This window comes from Dryobates pubescens, chromosome Z (genome assembly GCF_014839835.1).
Source record: "Dryobates pubescens isolate bDryPub1 chromosome Z, bDryPub1.pri, whole genome shotgun sequence".
Taxonomy (NCBI): Eukaryota; Metazoa; Chordata; class Aves; order Piciformes; family Picidae; genus Dryobates; species Dryobates pubescens.
This window is the reverse complement of record NC_071657.1, coordinates 54,175,435-54,200,140: the sequence shown is the minus strand read 5'-3', so window position 1 is coordinate 54,200,140 and position 24,706 is coordinate 54,175,435. Positions and strand designations below refer to the sequence as shown.

At 40.4% G+C, this 24,706-nt stretch overlaps 1 protein-coding gene across 2 annotated transcripts in view; it reads left to right on the top strand.

The window, feature by feature from the left end:
- Positions 1-24,706, top strand: part of UHRF2 (ubiquitin like with PHD and ring finger domains 2) — a 96,864-nt gene that overhangs the window by 35,175 nt on the left and 36,983 nt on the right. For both annotated transcript variants that reach the window (XM_009902886.2, XM_054178780.1), the window contains exons 4-5: positions 3,756-3,974; positions 21,457-21,566. In XM_009902886.2, the coding sequence (XP_009901188.2) occupies positions 3,756-3,974; positions 21,457-21,566 (329 nt within the window). The remainder of the gene's footprint in view (positions 1-3,755; positions 3,975-21,456; positions 21,567-24,706) is intronic.

Here is a 24,706-nt window from a genome sequence, read left to right as displayed (position 1 = left end):
AGTCATGTATGTTGCACTGTGTTTTTCCTCAAGGCCTTGAAATGATCTTTCTTACCAGAGGAAGACATTCTGGAAAGTGACAGAGGCATACTTCTACTACTAAGAGTAGGATTTTGCTGTCAGAATTGAACAGTGCTGTTTGATAAAGATGTACTGACTGTAAGGCATGAGTGCTCTTGCTGAAATACCAATAATTAATTGCATGATGGAAATGCAAGTTAAGATATGTCATCCTCAGCAATGTTTGTTAAGGAGTGAATACTTCTGATAGCAATTGTTTATAAGCAGCAGACTTGCTTTCCTTTTGTCACTTAAATTTGTACTGTGACCTTATGTAGTGCTAGTCAAGTGAATGGAAGTTTCTGAATTCGTCTACACACGCTACCAGAAAAGGAACGTCATTGTTGTAGTCTAGCATCTTTTTACTGAAGGGGAAAAAAAGAGGCTGTATCATCTTTGGAAGGAAGGAGAGGTAACCAATGAAATGTTGAAGGATGTTGCTAGGTCATGTAGGAAAAATATTACAGAGGCAAAAGCCCATTTAGAGCTTATAGACAGGCCATAGCTGTGATGGACAACAAAAATTGCTTTTATAAATATATTAATGGCAAGAGGAGGGGCAAGGACAACCTCCACTCCTTGGTAGGCACGGAGGGGAACGTTGTAACAAAGAATGAGGAAAAGGCAGAGGTACTTAACACCTTTTTTGGCTCAATTTTTAGTAGCAGGACAGAATGTCTTCCAGACAGCTGGCCTGCAGAGCTGGCAGATGGAGCCAGGGAGCAGCATAGTTTCCCTCTGTTCCAGGAAGGGGTAGTTAGCTTGGATCCCCACAAGTCCATGGGACCAGATGGGATCCATCGTAGGGTGCTGCGAGAGCTGGCAGATGAGCTGGCCAAGCCGCTCTTCATCATTTTTCATCAGTCCTGGCTCACTGGAGAGGTCCCAGAGGACTGGAAGCTGGCCAACGTTGTGCCCATCTACAAGAAGGGCCGGTTGGATGAGCCAGGGAATTATAGGCCTGTCAGCCTGACCTCAGTGCCAGGTAAGATTATGGAACAGGTCATCTTGAGTGCAGTCACACAGCACTTACAGGATGGCCAAGGGATCAGGCCCAGCCAGCATGGGTTTAGGAAGGGCAGGTCTGCCTGACCAACCTGATCTCCTTCTATGATCAGGTGACCCGTCTGGTGGATGTGGGGAGGCCTGTTGATGTAGTCTATCTACACTTCAGCAGGGCCTTTGACACCATCCCCCACAGCAAACTCCTGGCCAAGCTGTCAGCCCATGGCTTGGACAGCAGCACTCTGCATTGGGTTAGGAACTGACTGGAGTGGTGGTGAATGGTGCCACATCCAGCTGGCGGCCAGGCACTAGTGGTGTGCCCCAGGGATCAGTGCTGGGCCCCATCCTCTTTTACATCTTTATTGAGGATCTGGATGAGGGCATTGAGTCGATCATCAGTAAATTTGCAGATGACACCAAGCTGGGGGCAGGAGTTGATCTGCTGGAGGGTAGAGAGGCTCTGCAGAGGGACCTTGACAGACTGGACAGATGGGCAGAATCCAGCGGCATGAGATTTAACACATCCAAGTGCCGGGTTCTGCACATTAGCCACAACAACCCCATGCAGTGCTACAGGCTGGGGTCAGAGTGGCTGCAGAGTGGCCAGGCAGAGAGGGACCTGGGGGTGCTGGTCAATGGTAGGCTGAACCTGAGCCTGCAGTGTGCTCAGGCTGCTAAGAGGGCCAATGGCATCCTGGCCTGCATCAGGAACAGCGTGGCTAGCAGGACCAGGGAGGTCATTCTGCCCCTGTACACTGCACTGGTTAGGCCATGCCTTGAGTCCTGTGTCCAGTTCTGGGCCCCTCAGTTTAGGAAGGATGTTGACTTGCTGGAGTGTGTCCAGAGAAGGGCAACAAAGTTGGTGAGGGGCTTGGAACACAAGCCCTATGAGGAGAGACTGAGGGAGCTGGGGTTGCTTAGCCTGGAGAGGAGGAGACTCAGGGGTGACCTGATTGCTCTCTACAACTACCTGAAGGGAGGGAGGTTGTAGACAGGCAGAGATTGGTCTCTTCTCCCAGGCAACCAGCACCAGAACATCCGGAGGACACAGTCTCAGGCTGCACCAGGGGAGGTTTAGGCTGGAGGTTGGGAATAAGTTTTACCCAGGGAGTGATTGCCCATTGGAATGGGCTGCCCGAGGAGGTGGTGGAGTCACCATCACTGGTGATGTTCAGGAGGAGACTTGATAGGGTGCTTGGTTGCATGGTTTAGTTGATTAGGTGGTGTTGGATGATAGGTTGGACATGATCATCTTGAAGGTCTCTTCCAACCTCGTCTATTCTATTCTATTCTATGCTTCTGTCTCTTGTCCCTTTTGTACAGAGGAAAAGGGGGAGGCAGGGAGGGAGAAGCTAGTAGCTTCCCCTGGTCCTTGGCCAGGGGGGTTCTTGTGCTGTTTAATAATTGTAACTATCTGTAAGTATCGTATATATGTACATATTCATTGCATTTCATTGTAGGTTGTAGTTTTAAATACAGCTTTCATTTGCTTCCAGCTGAGCAAATTTAATGTGGGGGGTGAAATTTCAACACTGTGCTATTTTTCCATCGCATGTGCTTGGCTATCATTGAGTTAAATTCCCTATACAGATCATTTAAAGGGGTCTGTGGTGTTAAACTGAATAGTTGACATCTGAAATCTTAAAATCTTTCTTTCATGCCCTGAGATTTTAGTTTAGTGCTGTCAAGTATCACTATCTTCTGCTGAGTCTTTCTCAACTTGGAAATGAATTGGAGCTTCTGAAATCATGCACTGATTTTTGTGTGTGTGCTGTGGTGACATATACCAACACAGGAGAAGAAAACAATTTCTTATAAATCATTCCAAGTTTTGGGTAACATTATACCCAAGATGTGTAAAGTCATCAAGTTTTAATGTAAAATAACCAAAGTTTCTTAATTATGGTTTAGTAAAGTATTCATTTCAATATTGCATTCCTTAGTAGATCTTACCAAGATAATTATGTTGTCAAAAGAAGGAAGGATTCCCACATTTATCTTCCTAGATTTTTTTTCCCTGTAATTGAAACAGGGAAACATTTTCAATATGTTAATGTATCTCACTAAGAGTCTTAGTTCTGTTTCTTATTTACTAAGTTTTGTAGTTAGACTGGTTTTGTTAACCATTTTGCATGGAATGCGGACTTGGACTGTGCTCACCACATGAACTTGATACGCTGTGTTTGAAGGTCAAATTTTTAACAAGAACTGTCCTGAGTGAATGTGTTATTGAAGTTAGTGGAAATTGAGCAAATGTATTAAAACAAAGCTAAGTTGGAAATGTGCTGAGTTGGAAAACATAGGTTTTATTCTTTGTTAGTTTTTCACTGTAAGTTTAATTGGTGTATTGACTTTACTGGGAGCAATCTGGGGCCATGTGTGTGCCAAAACCTTTGAACTGATTGCATTCTAATCAAAAGCTCATCAAGTGCTTACAGATTTTTTTTTTTAGAAAACCCATGGGTGCTGTTCATTTTTTGGTTTTTTTGTAAGCCTTCTGAGATGAGTTACATTCCTGGTCTGTTTAGATGGAAATTATATTTTCAAAGGGGTACTAGGTTAGATTTTTTTTGTTTCATGTTTCAGATAAAGCTCATTTAAAAGTTTGTACTTTCAAAAAATGTCTGTGACTTACTACTTAGTTGCTGTTAGAGGAGTAATACTTACTGTTGTTGGTCTTGCTATTCAAGGTACCCAGAGAATGGCATTATAGAAATGGAGACCAGGAATCTTCGACCCCGAGCAAGAACCATTCTGAAGTGGAGTGAACTAAAAGTGGGTGATGTGGTGATGGTGAACTACAATGTTGAGACTCCAGAAGAAAGAGGATTTTGGTTTGATGCAGAAATTACCTCTTTGAGAGAAATCTCAAGGACTAACAAAGAGGTTCATGCTAAAATTCTGCTGGGGTAAGACTTGTTTGACCAACTCATAAAATCTCTACATATCATGTAAAGTATATAGTTCGGGGCTTTTTTGTCTACCAGTCATCACTAAGTGAAAATAACGTCGTCATACTTTGTAATGCCATACTTTGATTCCAGAGCACAGTTTTTATGGTGTTTTGACTTGGCTAGGGGTCAGACATTTTACATTTCCTGAGAGTGCTGGAGGCAGCTGTAATAATTCATGGGGTTTTTGTGATTCAAATTGATCTGGATGTGTTTTATTTATATTTGCTTATGTTTTACATATTTAAGCATTTATATCAATTTACACATGCATTATATGTTCAATTCTATTGAAAGCTGGAAAACCTACTGTAAGTAATTTTTGAGATGATTTGCAACCCCTACGTCTCACTATTAGTCATCTCTTACAATTTCAGTAAGCCTCTGAAACTGGGTAATTGACTTTTTAAAAGAATAAAACATTTATGCTGGTATTACAGCTTCTGATAAGTAAAATGTGGAAAGTTGGGATGTGGAAATAATGGTTTTCTTTTTTCATGTTTTTGAACACTTGAGAATCTTTGTTTTCTTATTTTGTTTAAAAGTCTGTGCATAGTTCTTTAGGAACAGTATTTTCAGCAGAAATCCATGTGATACGATTGTCAGTAAGCTGTGTGATGGCCACCTGATGAATAGATGACCAATCTTCATTGGTATACTCCTTGAGGAATTCTCTGTAACTGTCCTCCTCCTCATTAGGTTTCCGTATTCATTTAGCATTATGCTTGGCTGGCACAAAAGAGCTAAAAGCAAATGAATGTAGTCTGCCACCTCCATCCTTGCAGAAGAGTGGGGTCTATGGCTACTTCTATGTTAGGAGTAAAACTGATTTTAAAATTAAACTGGAGCTAAAGTGAAACTTTTTTACTTAAAGAATTGTCTTAATGTTGGCATGCCCAGTCAATGAGTAGAATGATTATTTTAGCAAATACACTCCCAGAACAAAGTGGACTATTTTGCATGTTAGTGTAGTTTTCTTAATGGGATGGAGAGTTGTTACATCAGTAGAAGACTTACATTGTAGGACATGGTTAGTTGGAAGAGACTCAAAGAAGGCTCTTATGTGCAATTCAGTATTTTGTGTTTTTTTTAAAAAAAAAAAAAAAAAGGCATTCATGGGTAGTATTGGGATACTGAATTTATAAGTTTTATGGCTGTTTTTTAATTATGACAGGAGTTTTATTAGACAACTTGAGTGTATTTTGGTGGTCTTGTATTGAGTAGAACACACATAGGGACTTTTTCTGTGAGCAGAGCAAAAAAAACCCCAACCTTCAGATGTAAATCAAGAAGAATTTGAGTAGGTTGTTTAAATAATTAACTCTGAAGGAAGAAGATACTAAGAAATGGAGTCCAGTCTAGAAAGATTAAATTTTCCAGAGTAATACATTTAATACTTGTATGACGTTTGATCAATCAGATATCTTCCTGACCCTCTATGAATAGAACTGTTCATATATCAGTTTGTGGATTTCAAATGTCTGTTGATAGCTTTATTTAAAACTATTGTCTGTAGTTTTTTTTTCGTAATTTCCCCCCAGTTATTAAAATACGATGTCCAAAATCTGGTTTATATTGGCAAAAGCAAATGTGATGGCTAATAAGTAACTTTGGTTCATGCTGATTTGAACCAAATGCTTTTCGGCTTTTTAAAGCCTATGTGACAGTTAATACTTCAAATAGGAAGGTGGTAACTTAAAATACCGTTGAGTGCTATGGCAAGTATGGATTCCCCATACTTTACACTGAACGGTTTACTGAAAGGAATTGAGGGAAAAGAGGCAACGTTGACAAGTATTCTGATGTGGGGAGTATTTTCAAATTCATTTCCATTTTTTCCAAATAAAATTATGTTTCAATTAACTTTCTTCCTAACTAGGAATTCAGGCTTCATTTGTATGTTGATGCCTTGTGTGTGCAGTAATTGACTGGCTTGCAGAGTAAGGTTAGCAGACTTCCTGCCATTTCTGAACTTACCAGTGTGTCACTGGTATGTTAGTCATCTCTCTCAATTAACAGTTACAGTGTAGGGTAGATCTGCTTGTATTCATAAGCTTGTGGAAGGGCCATGCTACAACAAGAATCACTTGCAGGTATATTGGGCTACAAAATAAAAAATGTGTTTATTAATGTATTGATACTAATTTAATTACATAATAATAATATAAAATGTGTTAATGTTGCTTTTGAAGAGGATGTCATTAAGCTTTTGGCACATCAACAGAAAATAAGATGAACATGTACTGTTTGTGTTAATGCTTTGGAACTTGCAGAACATCTGGTAGGTACTTCTTTACTATATATAGTTGAAATGCTTGTTTATTAGGTGTTACTTTCACTCATGTCTCAAGTCATATCCTAAATGAAACATTGTGAAGAGTCTGGCATCATTAGTTCATATTTTGGGAAATAAAGATTAGAGACTATTTTCAAAGAGAGGAATTAGACTAGACAGGGGAGACAAAGGCAGCACTATACAGAAGAATTGACCGGGTACTAATGATTGTCCTTTGTACTGTATTTGCACTCCAAATGAAATCTAGAATTGCAGGATATCTAATAATTAATTCTCTAGACTGGACTTACTGAGTCTCAGGAACAACAGTTCTTTAACCATGCAATATACACACAGGCCTGTGACCATAGGTCTCTCATGACTGTGTGTGCTTGCTTACATCTTAGAATGGTCTCTGTGTGTGGTACCTCTGAACTGATTTTTAGCTAAATTTGCAGAGTGAACCTCTATCTCTGAATATTCTCTGTTTTTATTTTATTGGAGTATCTTCTCTTTGATAAAAACAATTTTTTGTAATCCAGAGTAATGTGGCTTGTTGCCATTGCATTTCAAAGGGCATGTATCAAATGCCTGTTACTAAGGGCTAGTTGTGAGGCAAACTGTTCACAATTCATTTTAGTGTTGGTGCTGGCTAACATGATTAAAGTCACCAGACCACATTAAATCAATGTAGTTCAAATGCTGATTGCTAGACTTCAAGTTGTATACAGACAAAGTCAGTTCTTTTCATCACTTCAGGCTTTGAAAGTTTGAATCAATACCAAGAGTTGTATTTTGTTTAAGCCTTTGGAGTGGTATAAGAATATCAGAAAAAATGTTTGTTCTGCAGATTTTACACCTCTTATACTGAAGACTTAATGAATTTAAGGTCTCTACCTAAGCATCAGTAATAGAAAGTAATGGAAAGGGTCCTAGATTTCAGTTTTATCTGTTACTTTTCACTTCTGCAGGATTTTGCGTGGGACATCCTGCTCCCAAAAAGGAGATTTTCAGATCAGTGTCTCTATATATGCTGCTTATGCTTGTTTATGTAACCTGCCAGATCTGGGCTTTACCTTGCTATTTTAGTTTGGGGTTGGTTTTATTTTTTTTTGTTGTTGTTGTTTGTCATGGGGTGGTTGGGGTTTTTTCAGTGTGTTTGGGTTTTTTCTGGTTGGTTGGTTTTGGGTTTTTGTAGGATACATTTCCATTTGTTTTCCTTAAGACTCCTTTTATTCATGTCTTGCATATTCATTTTCTCAGAAGGCAGTGTGATGGGTTTTTATGGTTTTTATGGAACCTGTGCAGATTTTGCTTTCAGATGCTTCCTATAGTTGTTTTCAACAAGCTTTCCCATTTATATTTAACTTACCATTTTTTAAATCATACATAGTTACTTTTTTTTTTTCTTTTGCAAACCTACAGAATTTAAACACCTTACATAATGCTGAACTAACACTAAAAGGAGTCTTGCATGTTGTTCTGGGTCATTTCAATAATTCTTGAAATTCTGTGGATTTATACCTAGCTGGCACTTGTACTTTATTTTGATGCTTACAAAAATAACAGTACCAATACTTCCTGTCCCAGTATGTATTGTGATAATCAGCGTGTCGTAGTTTTTGTCACATTTCTTGCCCAACAGTCTAGTTCTCCTGCTGTTTTTCTTATTTTTTTAGGCCTGGATTTTCTGTCTGCACGGTTTGTTCCTTACTGATGGTTGTATACTTTTGTAATACAACTTTCTACCTGAAGTTACTTCCTACAGTTTCTTTTAATGTAGATTTTTTGACTGTTACTGGTTGATCTGGGAAGACATTGTTTCACTGGCATGTGGAATATCAACAAGATTTTGCTTTTCTGCACTAGCTTTCATAGTGTATCTTCAGGTATCCTAATAATAAGAATTCGAATTGCTGAAGAATACACGTGCAACTTCTCTTGCACAGATCTAAAAATGGCCTATTTCTAGGGAACAGAACTTATGCCTCCCTCTTTTGTCTTCACATGACTTCATTGGAACTGTTTATCTCTGAAGAGACTTCTCTTTTAGTGAATGCAGCTGTTCAAAATTAAGGTAAATTCTGAGTGTCCAAGAAGCCTGCTGAGACTTTTCTTAGTCATTCTGTGGAGCTGATGCCTAGAACTTAAGTACTTCTGTGAATTGCTTTACCCTGGTCTCTACAGTGAGAGCTGTCTCTTTCCATAGCCTTAGATACTAATATCACAGTTCTTGACAGGAATGACTCTTAACAGGAAGAGTGTTTTGGGTTCCTCTTAATTACTTTTTGGATAACAAACTTCATGTTTGGTGTGGAAATGTGAAAAGAATTAACTGTTTGAACGTAAGAATTGAAGCTTATTAGAAATCAAGCTGTTTATTTTTAAATTCCAGGATAGATTTTTGATCTTGCCTCAGTTGTGATTTCATTCTTGAGGACAATCTCGAGAAATAAGACATAATTGACATAAGGGTAGAGTATTATTAGAGACTATTGAGTAGCATATAGTGCCCTCTCATAAAAACAAACCAACCTGCTGCTCCACCCAACCAAAAACAACAACCAAAAATGGAGTCTGGGATGCAGGAGAAACTGCCCAGAGGGTATTTGAACACACAAAGACTGGAGAAAAGTTGTTCTGGATTTGTTGTGGTCAAAGGTAAGAGACAGAAGAACAATACCCTACTGAGAATAGCTCATGAAGAGAGCATGAACAGAGTGAACTCTTTGACCACTCTCTGGTAGTTTTCCTCTCTACTGAGGTCATCAATGAGATACAGTAGCTTGGTGTAATATGAAATCAAAACCAGTTTCAGAAAGAACTGAAAGAATACATTTTGAAGGGTATTAGGTTGACTTGTTATTACAGATAACCCTTTTAGTCTGTCCTCTTTCTCCTCTCTCCTTTGTCTCTTTAGGGGAAAAAAAGTCCGTTTTACAAATACTCCCTGAATAGTTATGACAGGTTCTATACAGATCACAGCTGTTCTTCCACATGCTTTTTTTTCCTGCTTTATTAAGATGACAAATTTTCAGGAGGATCCAATATGCAAAGAGTAGTGGAAGAGGTACAGTTTTAATTGCTTACCCATAATTACTGCTTTTGCACAGAACTTTATCTCTTGATACTTCCCTCTCCCCAGTTTTTAAGGAGTGCATAAAAAGTAATTTATTTGTCCTTTGTGCACATTGCCTTACTGGCAACATGGGGAAAGTTGGCCAATAGAGTAGAGTAGAGTTCTGGGTACAGTTAAGGGAGGTGTGGGGCCCATGCTTGAAAAGCAAAGTATACAGGATAGTGGGAATCCTCACTGGGACTGGTACAAGAAGAGTACCTATTTTGAGTGCATGCATGCAAGTATATACAGCCTCGAGAAACAGCAGGAGACATTCACAGAACCACACAGAATGGTAGGCACTGGAAGGGACCTAGATAGATAATCTGGTCCAACCCCCCTGCCAGAGCAGGATCACCTGGAGCAGATCACACTGGAACACATCCAGATGGGTTTGAGTATCTCCATAGTACTTCAGCTTGTTGCTGTAGTGCACACAGTATGGGATAACTCACATGAATGGGATGAGGGATGGATGGATATGAACTTCTCAGGAAAGGCAAAGATCAGAGGGGCATGGTTGCTGTGATGTGATGAAGTTTAGATGTAGAGGAGCTCCTCAGTGTCATGACAAGAGCCTTACTGAGAGATTGTGGACAAGGATGGGAGAAGTTGAAAAGGGTGACACAGTGGTCACCCAGTCAGAGTGAGGAAGGCAAAGCTGTTCCAAGTTTTCCATTCCCCTGTTACTTATTATTTGGTTTTGTTGTTTTGGTTTTTTTTATTCTCTGTACTTGGCACTGATGAGGCCACACCTCAAATACTGTGTTTAGTTTTGGGCCCCTCTACAAGAAGGATATTAAGTTGCTGAAATGTGTCCAGAGAAGGGCAATAAAAACTGTGAAGGGTCTGGAAAACAAGTCTTTGAGGAGTGGCTGAGGGAACTGGGATTGTTTAGTGAGGAGGAGCATGAAGGGAGACCTCATTGCTCTCTACATCTGCCTAAAAGGAGGTTGTTGTGAGGAGGCTGTTGGTCTCTTCTTCCTAGTATCAAGTGGCAGAATAATAAGAAGTGGCACCAGGGAGAGTTTAGATTGAATATTAGAAGAAACTTCTTCACTGAATGGTTTGTCAAGCATTGGAATAGGTTGCCCAGGGAGGTGGTGGAGTCACTGTTCTGGATGTGTTAAAAAAATGTGTAGATGTGGCACTTTGGGACATGGTTTAATGGCCATAGTAGTGTCAGGTTGATGGTAGGACTTGATGATCTTGGAGGTCTTTTCCAACCAAAACAGTTCTATGATTGTGTGATTCTTAAAGTCTCTGAATCACAGGCACTGAATTTCATGGAGGACTCAAAATTCTCTTACGTCTGCTGATAGAATAACACTGGAATACAAATGATCAAGACGCTCTCTGGAGGATGTCTGAGATAACTTCTTACTACAGGTACTGGATAGGTTAATTGGAGTGATACATAGCTGGATCTCCTGTTTGTTGTGAACAACTGCTTTGGGGATCAGATGAGCAATGTCAGCCTTGACTGTACTGACTGTGAAATAATAGATACCAAGATCCTAATTGAGCTTGAGAAAGGACAGTAGCAGGGCACAGACTTTGGAATTTGCTAGAGCTTCAGTTTCATTTAAGGAACTGGTTGATAGGATCCAGTGAGAAACAACTGAAGCATGGATTTAGGAAGGGCAGGTCCTGCCTGACCAACCTGATCTTCTATGATCAGGTGACCTGCCTGGTGGATGTGGGGAGGCCTGTTGATGTAGTCTATCTGGACTTCAGCAAGGCCTTTGACACCGTCCCCCACAGCAAACTCCTGGCCAAGCTGTCAGCCCATGGCTTGGACAGCAGCACTCTGCATTGGGTTAGGAACTAGCTGGAGGGCTGAGCCCAGAGAATGGTGGTGAATGGTGCCACATCCAGCTGGCGGCCAGGCACTAGTGGTGTGCCCCAGGGATCAGTGCTGGGCCCCATCCTCTTTTACATCTTTATTGAGGATCTGGATGAGGGCATTGAGTCGATCATCAGTAAATTTGCAGATGACACCAGCTGGGGGCAGGAGTTGATCTGCTGGAGGGTAGAGAGGCTCTGCAGAGGGACCTGAAGGGAGGTTGTAGACAGGCAGAGGTTGGTCTCTTCTCCTAGGCAACCAGCACCAGAACAAGAGGACACAGTTTCAAACTGCACCAGGAGAGGTTTAGGCTGGAAGTTAGGAGGAAGTTTTACACATAGTGATTGCCCATTGGAATGGGCTGCCCGAGGAGGTGGTGGAGTCACCATCACTGGGGGTGTTCAGGAGGAGACTTGATAGGGTGCTTGGTGCCATGGTTTAGTTGATTAGGTGGTGTTGGATGATACGTTGGACATGATGATCTTGAGGCTCTCTTCCAACCTGGTCTGGTCTGGTCTATTCTATTGTATTCTATTCTAACTGTGAAGGGTAAAGGAGTTTGTCAGAGTAGGTAAGTCTTTAAGGACTCCCTTCTCCAATGCAAAGTATCATTTTAATACTCAAGAAACTAATAGTTGCATTTGGGAGACTGTCAAGGCTGAAGAGGAAACTCTTGACTGCTCCAGTGCAAAAAAAGAGTATATAGGAGTTTGGAACAGGAACAGTGTAAAAAGGAGTAGTTTTGATGATGCAAGCATGGGATTAGAAGAACCAAAGCTTCTGTAGTGTTAACAATTGAAAGACATCAAGGGCAGCACAGAGAACTTTTACCACTTCTTTGGCAGCTCATAGAAATCTGAGCCAGAAAGGTGGGGACCTACTGATGAAAAAGACAGATGATTCGCTATTAAGAGCTACTAATGCATTGCACCTACCTGTCACTGGTAGCTACACCTAGAGAAAGTGTTCAAGGAGTCCTCAGCAATGAATGACAACTGAGTCAAGGAGTGCTTGCAGCTTGACCAGTGCAAGTCTGTGAGTCCACATGGGTTACATGCAAGTATGCAAGTGGAAGTGGTTGATTTTGTAAAGATAGAATAGAATAGCATTAACCAGATGCTGCTCTGTACAATGTTTGAAAACTTGTGGAAATCAGGGAGGTCCTTGACAATTGGAGAAGAACACATGTTGTATCTGTCTTCACAGAAGGCCAGTCACCCTTACTTCAGCCCAAGAAAAACAAGGGGACAGTTTGAAATTGACAGAGTGGATGGTTATTTTTTGAGTAAATTATGCCTTACAAGACTGACTGCCTTCTGTGATTTGCTCTGTGTCCAAGAGGGCATCAACAGATGTTACTTCAACATATAGCAAAAATTTTGTCTATGTCCCATAATATCGTGTCCCAGGTGGGATGTGATCTGGTGGATGGGCAACCAGATGGGTTAACACAGCCTGCTCTTACAAGCCCCCTTCTCTTACCACACAGATGGGAGGGAAAGTAACACAAGAAGAAAAAAAACAACCAAACAAAAAACCGGTCCTAAGTTGAGATAAGGAATTTTAATGGAATAATAAAGATGCACAATTACAATAGCCTGTTTGCACAAAAGCCCCGGAAAAAGGAGAAATAGCAGCTTAAGCCAGTGACCTACCCCTGACCCACAGCCAGCCCAACTGAAAAGCCTGACGCCCCAAGCCTGGAAACCAAAAGTAGCAACGGAAACACAAAGCCTCTGATATTACAACCTGAACTTCGAGCCCCATAGTACTTTGCTCCAGCCAGCACTTTGATTTTGAAGCTGGCACGATGGCAGCATGGTATTGACTATTAGCAGCAGTTAATTCTGTTCTGTTCTATTCTATTCTGCAGATTCAACTCAGCCCGTCACATGGGTTTAAAAAAACATGAGGTTGAATGATCAGGCTCCGGAGTTGTACACTACCTAGAAAGTAATAACAAGCAGGGATCTGCAGGGGTGTATCCTGAGATCTGTACTACTCAATATTTTAACCAACAAGATCTGAGTAGCAGTGCAATATACTCTTGCCCAAGATTGCAAAGACACCAAATGAATGGAAACTCAAGGATAGTACTGCTTATCAGAGGGACCTGAACAGATGGAGGAATGGCCTGAAAAGAGCCTCATGATATTCAGCAAGGATAAATGCAGAATTTAATTTTCTTACACCTGTGAAGGCAAGCAACCCTTGCAGCTATACTACCTGGGAAGTAGCTCTGGTTAGAAGGAGCTTGGTAGACAGCTGAATATGAGCCAGCAGCATGTAATGAAGTCTTAACAGTTTCTGGGGTGTATGAGAAGGAGCGTATATATTTGTCCCCTTTTATTAAGCACTAATTAGACTGCATCAAGAATACTAGATTGCACACATCCCCAACACCCCACCCCACCCTCCCTGCCTCAGCCTACCAAAAAGAGACATAAACTGAAGTGAATTCAGGAAAGGCTGCAGATGTTTCAGGGAGAGCAGTGGTACATGGCAGACAGACTAGAGGTGGTGGACATAAATTGTGACAAGAGAGGGGCAGAAAATTGTTTCTTTGGATTGCTTAACTTCAAATACTTAATTGTTAAATGTTAAACTATTAATTGCTTTTAACAACAAAAAAGTACAAAGTGTTAGAATTAGGAATGTTTTGGATTTTGTAACCTCTTCATAATTGCTGCACAACAGAAGCATAGTTTGAAGGAGTAGAATGGGTTGACTTGTATCTTAAGGGGTATGTTTGTTTTCCCAGAATATATACTATATCTCCAATATTTGTAACACTATCCTTTGTCTAATAAAGATGCAGACTTGGAGCAACAGTCTTTTGATTTGCTTTTTAGGGGGTGATTTTTAAAAGTCTTTTGAATCTCCATTTGCTCCTACTGATGAAAGTAATTCCAAAAAAAGAAGAGGAAGAGCAGAAGAAAGCAAACTTAAGTGCAGGAAGGCAAAGAGTGAGAGGAAGATAAATGGTGGTGGACACAATATTAGGGAAAAAAAAAAAGGAGTGATGTTGAAATCCAAGAGACTCATTGAGGGTGGAAAGGAGCCCTTGAGATTGCTAGAGCAGATTGCCTGGGACTGTGTCCAGTTGGATTTCCAGTGTCTTTATGGGTGAAGTAACAACAGTCTCTCTAGATGATCACTATAGAAAGGTATTTTTTGTGGTCAGATGGAATTCCCTGTGTTTCTGTTTGTGTCTGTGGCCTCTTGTACTGACAGTAGGTGCTAGTCAGAAGAGACTGGCTCCCTGCATCTACAGATGGATAGGAGCCCTCTGTATACAAGCCTTCTCTTTTGCAGGCTAAACATTCACATATCAGAGATGTTCCAGTCCATTATTGTTTTTTGTTGGTGGTTTGTTCGGTTGGTTTTTTTTTTCCTTTTTGTTTGGACATTCTCTAAAACCACTTCTCAAAGCCTGTGTTTGTCTTACCTTGGGATGCCAGACTAGGCCTCACTAGTGGTGGGTAGTGGATAACATTCACCTTCCTTTTACCTGCTGGCCATGCTCTTTAAGGGCTTGTTGCTGGTTTATCGTCAGCTTGTTTGAGTTCCTCAGTTGTTTTGAGTTCTTCTTCACCAAGTTACTCTCCAGCCAGTCGGCATTCAGCTTCTACTGATGAGTGGGGTATTTCCTATGTGCTGGATCACTCTGAGGGGTGGAACATGCATCCGTTACTCATGGTTTGTGTTTTTGTATAATCTGTGAATTTGCTGAATCTACTCTATTCCTATTATTCAGGTCGTTAATGGGCATGTTTAACAATTCCTGATCACTTTGTCCTTGTATCTGGAATTTATTTCCAGGATTATTTACTCCTCATTGAGCTGATTGATTGAGTCTGAGCAATCCATCAGATGATCTTCCTTCTTGAAGATAGTGACATTTGCTTTCTTCCAGTTCTCAAGAAGGTGTCCCAGTTTTCATGACCTTTCAAATATAACTAATAGTAACCTTGTCTAGAGGTCAGGCAGTTCCTTTCAGCTCTCATGGGTACAGCCTGTTAGGTATTATGTGTGTCCAGTTTCAGTGCTGCATAACACTGTCCTCCTCCACTAAGTCTCCCTTGCTTCACATGTTTCATTTGGCCTTGGGGCCTGGCATCCCTGAGCTCTGGGAAGCACCTCAGTGAGAAGCAGCAAAGCATGGAGAGACCTCCTCTGCAATGAACTGTGAAGAAGTGATGTAGTGATGGCATGAGATACCATGTTGGGAGAGGAGCTTCACTGCACTGGTGCCTGGGGGTTGATGTAGATACAGAGGTACAACACAGTAGTGTGAGAAATACCTGAGCCAACTCTACCTCAGCTGCTCAAAACATTAATTTCTCACTCCTTTTGCAGAGATACACAGTCAACAGCTTTGGGGAGAAGGGAGTGATGGATTAATGTAAACCACTGTGATGTAGCAGATGGTTTTTTGGGCTGCCTTGGCCAGCCAGTAACCAAACTGACCAAAGTCCTCCAAAACCCAAGATAATGGTCCTTTTCAATAACTCTGTGCTGGAAAATCCCAACATTTAAATAGGAAACATGTCCTGAGCTTCCCAAAATTCTCATGTCTGGAAGAACATCTCCCAGCCAAATGGAAGAAAACACCCTATGCTGTGATAGTTGCAGGTCCAGCCAAACTGATTTTATCAGCTGTAGCAGCCAATAGGCTGGCAATCTGCAGAGAAGCCAAGGTTTGTTAAACTGGGATTTTAAATTATGTTAGTGCTGGGTTGTGCTTTACAGGGAATGCAGCTGGTGGGTTCTAGGGGATTTCTGATGCTTGTACTGTAGTCTGGCATCATTCCCAATAGGAGACATCAGACCCCCTGAATTGCTTGCTTTGAAGAGAATTTTTGAGATTTTTGGCAGAAGAAAGCCCATTTTTGGAATACAGATGCAAGCACTAACGGTTAACAGTCTGAGCCAGAGGTGGTGGCCCCATCACTGGAGACATTCCATGTCAAACTTAATGGGACCCCAAGCAAGCTGGTCTAGTTGCTGCAAGGGGTTGGACAAGATGACCTTTGAGGGTCCCTTCTGACCTGGTGCATTCTGTGATGATTTTCTATATTCAAGAAGGGAGTAGTTGTGGTACTGCTGCCAATGCCCACTCACCTGTTTGCACACGTAGCTTTCCCGTGGGACCATGGATGCATGCAGCTGCACTGCTGGCCCCTGGCCCATCCAAGGGAGAAACAAGTGGGAGCAGTCTTCACTCACTCCTTTTCACTTTGCTTCCTTCATGGATTTAATGGCACAGGGCACGATCACACCTGATACACCTACTGTGATAAATAGATTATTGGGATCTGACAATGGGACTTACTATTCTCTCAGGCCAGTGCTTTCTCCTTACCCCCAGTACTAATTTATGCCTGCTTTTCTAATGTTTGTCTCACTTACAGCTCCCAGGCTAAGGACAAAAGGGTAGTCCCTGCATCCAAACCTCTGCTTCCAGATTCTGGCAGTGTGAGCTATAATGTATTGATTTGTAAATGCATCAAGCATTTCGTCAACTATTGAGAATAAAAAAATAGTAATATCCTGGCTGGCTTGTGTGTGACTCTACAGTGTGAATTTTAGGCTTGGGAGTTGCGTGCATGCATGTTCTGCTGTGTTTATTTTGGTTTTAAAAGCACTAACAATTCATATTGGAGTGTGATGGCTTTGATTTTAGGGTCTTCAGCATACCCTGGAAAATAATGGAGTTTTTTTTAATCCTGGTGCTATATATAGTAACCAAATTTCTGCGTAGTTTAAAAGTTGTCTTCTGTCTTTGTCATTATAGTGGCCTGTATAATAAAAATGAATAAAAATTTAATTAGAAGTACAGCTAATATTGTTCTATTTTGTAACTGCATTTGTATTTTCATGATAAACTAAATGAGGGTGGAATATCCTGAAAAAATCTTGAAATATTGTTTGCTTTTGTGCTTGCATACAGTACTAAATATAAGGAACCTTTATATGATTCAGAGCAACGTAGCAGAAGTTGGTCAAATAGTGTAATCTGCTATCTTCATGTCAGATGTTGTAAGTTACCTTTAAAACAAGCCTGTTCAAAATCAAATCTCTAGTCATGTTTGGTGAGGGTTGTAATTATTTCATGGATGTTTCAGCCTTTGTTTCTTTTTGTTTATACAATGTGTGTTTGCTGTTTGAAACCACAGTTTAGCCTAAGTTGTTAGTGTTTAAATGTAAAACATCCTGTAGTAATTTTCACATTGCAGTATTTTATCAGAGAGAGATTTTCCTTTTTTTTTTGCCTTTACATGTATTTGCTTTAATTTCATAGAATCATAATCATAGAATCAACCAGATTGGAAAAGACTTCCGAGATCATCAAGTCCATCCTATTACATAATACCTAACAGCTCATGACAAGTAAATCATGGCTTCAAGTACCACATCCAATCCTTTGAACATCTCCAAGGATGGTGACTCTGCCACCTCCCTGGGCAGCCTATTCCACAGTTTCAGAACATTATTCTGTTTGATAGTGCCTCAGAATGTAGATATTGATGTGAACATCACAACGATGTTTTGAGAGTAGATACCTGTATTGCACTCCTAGTGCATGTTGAAATATTTTTCTTCTAATTTCATCATAGTGAAGTGATAACCTAGAAAATTGCAGACAGAAATCTGCAATTGTAACGTAATCTTGCAGAGAAAGAACTGATAGTTTTCACAGTGTGTTAATTGTCAACTAGAAGCTTTTGTTTTCTTGAAAGTTGACCTTTTATATATCTAGGGTAATGCCTGGTTGCCATAATTCTGGTCAGCTGTGACTTGAAACTTTTAACGTGAAAGTTAAAAAAGAAAAAACACCAAAACCAACACTACAGGGGGGGTGGGAAACTAGAAGAAGGTTTGGTTGAAGGTTTCTGTCTGCTTATGGCTAATCTTTCTAAAGGGAAGACTTGTACTAGCAGTTCTGTTTTATTGAAGGGTCTGGCTTTGGGTTTGGATCTGATTTCTTTAAAACATGTAATGTACTTAATTGAAACACAAATGCAGTCCCATTTACTATGTGTATTGCTCAGTATTTTAACCAAATTTTTGGTATGATAATATGAAGAAATAAAGGTGGTGTTACGTTTTTAGATAAAATAATATAACCACAATTTTATTAGATAACTGTAATTTTAAAGATAAGTTATGAGGCCAGATCACAATTAAAGTATGTGTAATATGGCAGAAGAGCTTTTCTTCTAAGAACAACCAGCTGAGTAAAGATTTTTAGCTTTATTAAGGCTTGACCATTTATTGTGTATAAGCTGTCATTTATTACAAGGGGGTTGGTCTTCCTCTGTAGTTCTATATACGCAGTTGTGGCATTTGTTGGAACATACCAGCTTTGCAAAGTCATTTGGTAGTATTTACTTTCTCCTTATGTAACTCACAGAAACTAGAATGTTTTCTTTGGTTCAGATACTGTCTATCTGTAGGAAAAACTCCTGAAAGTTACTTTCTGAGTACCGTTATCTCCAAGGAAAAATACAAGAGGCCATGACCTAATACGTGATACTGATAATTCTATCTATTTTATCAATTCCATCTAGAAATAGGAATAGTATTTTTATGTCAGTAGGATTGCAGTGCTATCACAGAAACCCTTGTTTTTAACAATTGTTACCTATGCAACTGAATTTAGTTTTTTGAGACTTCTGTGTTTTCTATTAGACTTGTTTTGTTTACTTTGCTATATGTTAAAAGAATGCTGCACTTGAGCTCTTTGAGGTTGAGATCATATCTATTTGAATTTCTTGTAATAAAGTTGATGATAAAAATCCATACTTCTGCACACTTCAAAAAAACTTTTTGCTGTGGTGCATTTTAGAACAGTAACGTCATTGAGGTAATTTACAAATCTTTTTGTGGTATCTTTCAAGAAAACAGTGTGGTAATGTTAATAGTTCTAATTGGAACCAGTGGAATTTACTCCTAATAAAAAGTTCACATTTGGCTTTTAACTTACTCTACTAAATTGTGCTTCAAACATTCCCTAGATGCACAAGTAGTAGTATGCTTTCTAGTACTCAACATGTTATTAACTTCTGTGACTAAGCAGATCTGTGTGAAAAGTCAGAATAAAGTTTAAAATGTGCTCATTTAATTTTTTTATACAAACCACCAGGGATGTTGGACTCGGTGGCCTTTAGCAGTCCCTTCCAACCCAGTGCATTCTGTGATTCTGTTTTGGGATTTTTTTTAACAAGAGTATAAAATTTCGCAGTACATAGTTGAATCATAGAATGGCTTAGGTTGGAAGGGACCTTAAGAGATTGTCTACTCCAACCTCCCCACCACACACAGGGACTCCTCTCAACTAGACTCAGCTGCTCAAGGCTTCATCCAGCCTGGTCTTAAACACCCCCAGGCCGGAGGCATCCACAACTTCCCTGGGCAACCTATTCCAGAGTCCTACCACCGTCATACTGAAGAACTTTTTCCTAAGATTTGACCTAAACCTATTCTCCCTCTGCTTAAAACCATTCCCTCTTGTCCTTTTGCTAGATACCCTTGTGAAAAGTGCACCTTCAGCTATTCTGTAGGATACCTTCAGGTATTGGAAGGAAGCTGTAAGGTCCCCCTGCAGTCTTCTCTAGGCTGACCAACCCAAGCTTCTTCAGCCTACCCTTATAGCAGAGGCATTCCAGCCCTTAGATCATCTTTGTGGCCTTCTTCTGGACTCAGTCCCACAGATCTGTGCCCTTATGATGGGGATACCAGACCTGGACACAGTATTTGAGGTGGGGTCTCATAAGAGCAGAGTAAAGGGGAAGGATCACCTCTGAGTGATGAAAGAAGGCATGGTTCTATGTTTTGGTTTTAAAATAAATTTGCTACTTCTGAGTTACAGTAGAAATAACTCCTGGAGGAATTAGGCTGGATAGGCAAAAGAAGGAAGATCTTAATGTAATGAGATTTATAGCATTAAAGAATGTCAGGATATTTGATGTGATTTTAACTTGAATTACCAGGTATTCCTAAAACTTAAAAATAATTCTGGTAATTGTAGCTTAAGTAGCAACACAGATTTGTTAACAGCTGGAGGAATTTACGTGCTGTAGCGATTTACAGACTGGAAGTAGCCTTAGGTTGTTGGAGGCATACTGTGTTATAATATAGCTGTGTCTAGTTTGCTAGTGTGGTTGGTTGGACCATGCAGACTCATTGAGAAAATCTGGGCTTCCTCGTTCTCTGCATGGTGTGAATACCTAAAAAAATCTGGAGCGTGTTACCCACAATGGCTAGAACTGCTTTTAATCATGCCCTCTGGGGTGCCAAATAAAAAGTATCTTAAATACATGATTTTCCTGGTCAGGAAAATATACCACTCTCTATCTGATGGATGTATTTGCACTGATACAGTATTTGTATGTTCTCTTTGAAATTTGCTAGATTTGACTGTTTTCTTCCTAATTGTGTTTTCATTTGAATTAGGATTTTAGCAAATACAAAGAGAGTCTAGTAAGAAGAGGTGAAAACCTTTGCATGCAGTATTTCCTAATCCTTCTCTGGAGTCCTTTCGGCATTAGTGTTGTGGAGTCGTGGAGTATTTGTTACTAATCACTGAGATACGGTGAACAGATTTCAGATGTTGCACAGAAACCTGACATTAACAGGACTGCTTGCACTACATAATTCAGTGTTGTAAATGTCTTTGCAGGATTGGGTTTTAGGTTTCTGGAACATTTCGAAGCCATAGAAGGAGTTTTTAAGCTTTCTATTGCTTTGGGTTCCAAGTAACATCTATTAATTTATTTACTAAGTCATGATTCTGGTTCATTTCTGAGAGTGTGCTTTTATAATAATGTCTGATATGGCATGTTTGTGAGGATATGTTTTTGTTTTCGTCATCTGTGTTCAGCCCCTCCCCCCCCAAAGAAGTATGTTCTTAAAGTATAATGACGAAGTTATGGATATCTGTTAGTAAGCACATATTCAGGTACTCAGTAGGCTGAAGGTAATACAGTAGACTGTATGTGAGTTTTAAGAATCTGGTTTTCTGAAAACTGGCAGTACTGCTGAACTACAGTTAATGAACTCTGCATGTGAGTTGAAATAAGGCATTGTATCAGTGATGAAAAAGGCATGCTAAGTTAGCTTTATCTCATTGCTTAGGAGTCATAGAGTTTTCTGAGGAACTAAGTTAAATGTATTTTTTATGCTTTTTGTTTTTCAGAGGCCCAGAAGACACAATAAATGATTGTAAAATCCTTTTTATAGAGGAAATGTACAAGATTGAAAAGCCAGGAGCCTATCCATTGACATTTGGAGATGGAGATTTCAAAAGTATGGGGTTTTAAGTTATTTGGCTAGAAGTACAAACTGAACTAGTGTATCTGTTTAAAAAAAAAAAAAAAAGGATAAGCATGCAGAGGTAATAAAACTTGGTTTGTGTGTTTGAGAAAGTAATAGCATGGAATCTTACATAGATTCCTGTTCTACAAGTATATTTACTATAAGATGTGTCCATTGAGAAACTGGTAACAGTGCTGTCAGTCATAAACAGACAACTAATAACATTCTAAATTAACCCTGCAGAATGAATTTGTAGTCCCATTTAAGTTTCTAGAGAGCTGTGCAGGTCACCAAAAACTGTTCTTGCAATTGACTTCTCATTTAAACTTTCAAGAAATGTCAAAGATAGAATCAGTCCATAGTGATGCACTTTAACTCTGTCATCATGTCAGAATTAAACAAACAAAACCAAAACCAACGTTGTGCAAAAAACTGCTTGTACTGTGGAAAAAAGAGGTATTTCATGTTTGTTTTGCATAACCTTCTAAAAAGAACTGTCATAACCTCCTCATCCTCCCCACAACGATGAGTTGGTGGCAGCTTACATAAAAGTAGTGTGACATTTTATCCTGAGTTTAAAAATACATTAAAGTTTGGAGTGATAAATGTTTGTGATGGCAACACCGAGAGACTGCACTGCAGCTCTCCTGCTAGGTATTGGATATTATTATATACATCTGACTCCTGATCCCAAGGCACTTTTCAGAACCCTTGTTTATTGCATAAGAACAAGTCTGCTTACTCTGTTTGCTGTCATCTAAAGAGGCTCTGTTTTTCAGAGGAGCGAATACCATTTGCCATTGTATTCTTAAGAATGTGAATTTGTCACCATTTTTCATTTCTTATGGCTTACTTTCCTCAGCTTACTCATAAAAAAGTAACCATGCCATCTGGTTTTATTTTCATCTTGATTACATTAAAGGGTTTTTGCAGTATCTTAAAGCCTGGTTTTATTTTAAAAAGATGTAGTATGAGAAATAAACAAACCTACAGATGCAGCTTTGCATTTTGTACCTACTTATTTTGTAATTCTAGTTGTTTATGAAACTTTTTAAAAGACATGTAGAATTATATGATTATTTAGTTCTTCCCTGCAGCTACTGTGTAGTGAATTAATTTTTATAACTGTGTGTGTGTTGAGGGGATGAATGATCACTTGCTGACTATTCAGAGCTGTCTACAGTGGCACAATTTCATCTAAGTATTGTTATGATAGAAACATAAAATCATTTAGGTTGGAAAAGACATTTAAGATCATTGAGCCCAAACATTAACCTAACAAAGTCCACTACTAAACCATATCCCTAAGTGCAATGTCTACATGTCTTTTAAATACCTCTAGTGATAGTGACTCAGCTACTTTGCTTGGCATCCTGTTCCAGTGCTTTCAGTGAAGAAATTCTTCCTATTGTCCAATCTAAGCCTCCTCTGGCCCTCTTGTCCTATGATTTGTTACTTGGAAGAAGAGACCTGGATGCAGATTTCTTTCAGGTGGTTGCAGAAAGCAATAAGGTTTCCCCTCAGCCTCCTTTTTCTCCGGGCTAAACACCCCCCACTAGGCAAGGGCCTCCAACTACACTCTGCTGCTGACCACAACCCTCTGAGCTCTGCCCTTCATCCGAGTCTCGGGCCACCTCACTGTTTGTTGAACTTCCTAAGCTTGCCTGTGAAGATGTTATGGGCAATGGCATTGAAAGCATTGCTGAAGCCAAGATAGACCACATGTGCTGCCCTCCCTTCAGCTACCCATCCTTGTAGAAGGCTGTTAGAGTATTCAGATATGACTTTGCCTTGGTGAAACTGGGTTGACTAGTTCTGATACCCTGCGTTTCCTCCATATGGCCAGAATGAGCTGTTCCATCTGCTTTCCAGGAATGTAGGCAAGGCTGACTGCCATGTAATTTGCTGTGTCTTTCTTCTGGTCCTTTGTGTGACTGGAGTGACAGTGGCTTTCCTATAGTCCTCAGACATCTTGCTTGTTCTCCAAGAGCTTTCAAAGATGATTGAGAGCAGCCCACCAATGACTTCTGCCAGCTCCAGTAGCACTCACAGGTGCATCCCATCAGGACTGAGTTTACAGATACTCAGTTTATTTCATAGAATCAATAAGGTTGGAAGAGACCCCAAAGATCACCAAGTCCAACCTATCACCCAAGATCTCATGACTGCTAAACCATGGCACCAAGTGCCATGCCCAGTCCCCTCTTGAACACTTCCAGGTATGGTGACTCCACCACCTCCCTGGGCAGCCCATTCCAGTGGCTAACAACTCCCTCTGTGGAGGAAGAACTTTCCCCTCACTTCAAGCCTAAACTTCCCCTGGCACAGCTTGAGACTGTGTCCTCTTGTTCTGGTGCTGGTTGCCTGGGAGAAGAGACCAACCCCCTCCTGGCTACAACCACCTTTCAGGTAGTTGTGCACAGCAATAAGGTCTCCCCTGAGCCTTCTCTTCTCCAGGCTAAACAATCCCAGCTCCCTCGGCCTCTCCTTATAGGGCTTGTGCTCGAGACCTCTCACCAGCCTTGTTGCCCTTCTCTGGACACGTTCAAGTGTCTCGATGTCCTTCTTAAACAGTACTCAAGGTGTAATTTAATTGATCTCTAACTTGATCCTCCTCCACAAAGGGAAAGTCTTCCTTCTTCCAGACTTTTTCTGTTAACTCAAAGGACTGAGAGCCAACCTTAACAATAAAGACTGAAATAGAGAAGGCATTCAGTAACTCCCTTCTCTGTGTCCTCTGTCACTGGGTTATCCTTCCCATTCAGCAGCTGAGTTGCTGGAATGTGTCCAGAGAAGGGCAACAAAACTGGTGAAGGCTTTGGAGCACAAGCCCTTTGAGGAGAGACTGAGGGAGCTGGGTTTGCTTAGCCTGGAGAAGAGGAGGCTCAGAGGAGACCTTACTGTTCTCTAAACTACCTGAGGGAGGTTGTAGCCAGGTGGGTGTTGGACTCTTCTCCCAGGCAACCAGCACCAGAAGAAGAGGACACAGTCTCAAGCTGAACCAGGGGAGGTTTAGGCTGGATGTTAGGAAGAAGTTCTTCATAGAAAGAGTGATTTGCCATTGGAATGGGCTGCCCAGGGAGATGGTGGAGTCACTATCACTGGAGGTGTTTAGGAAGAGACTGGATGAG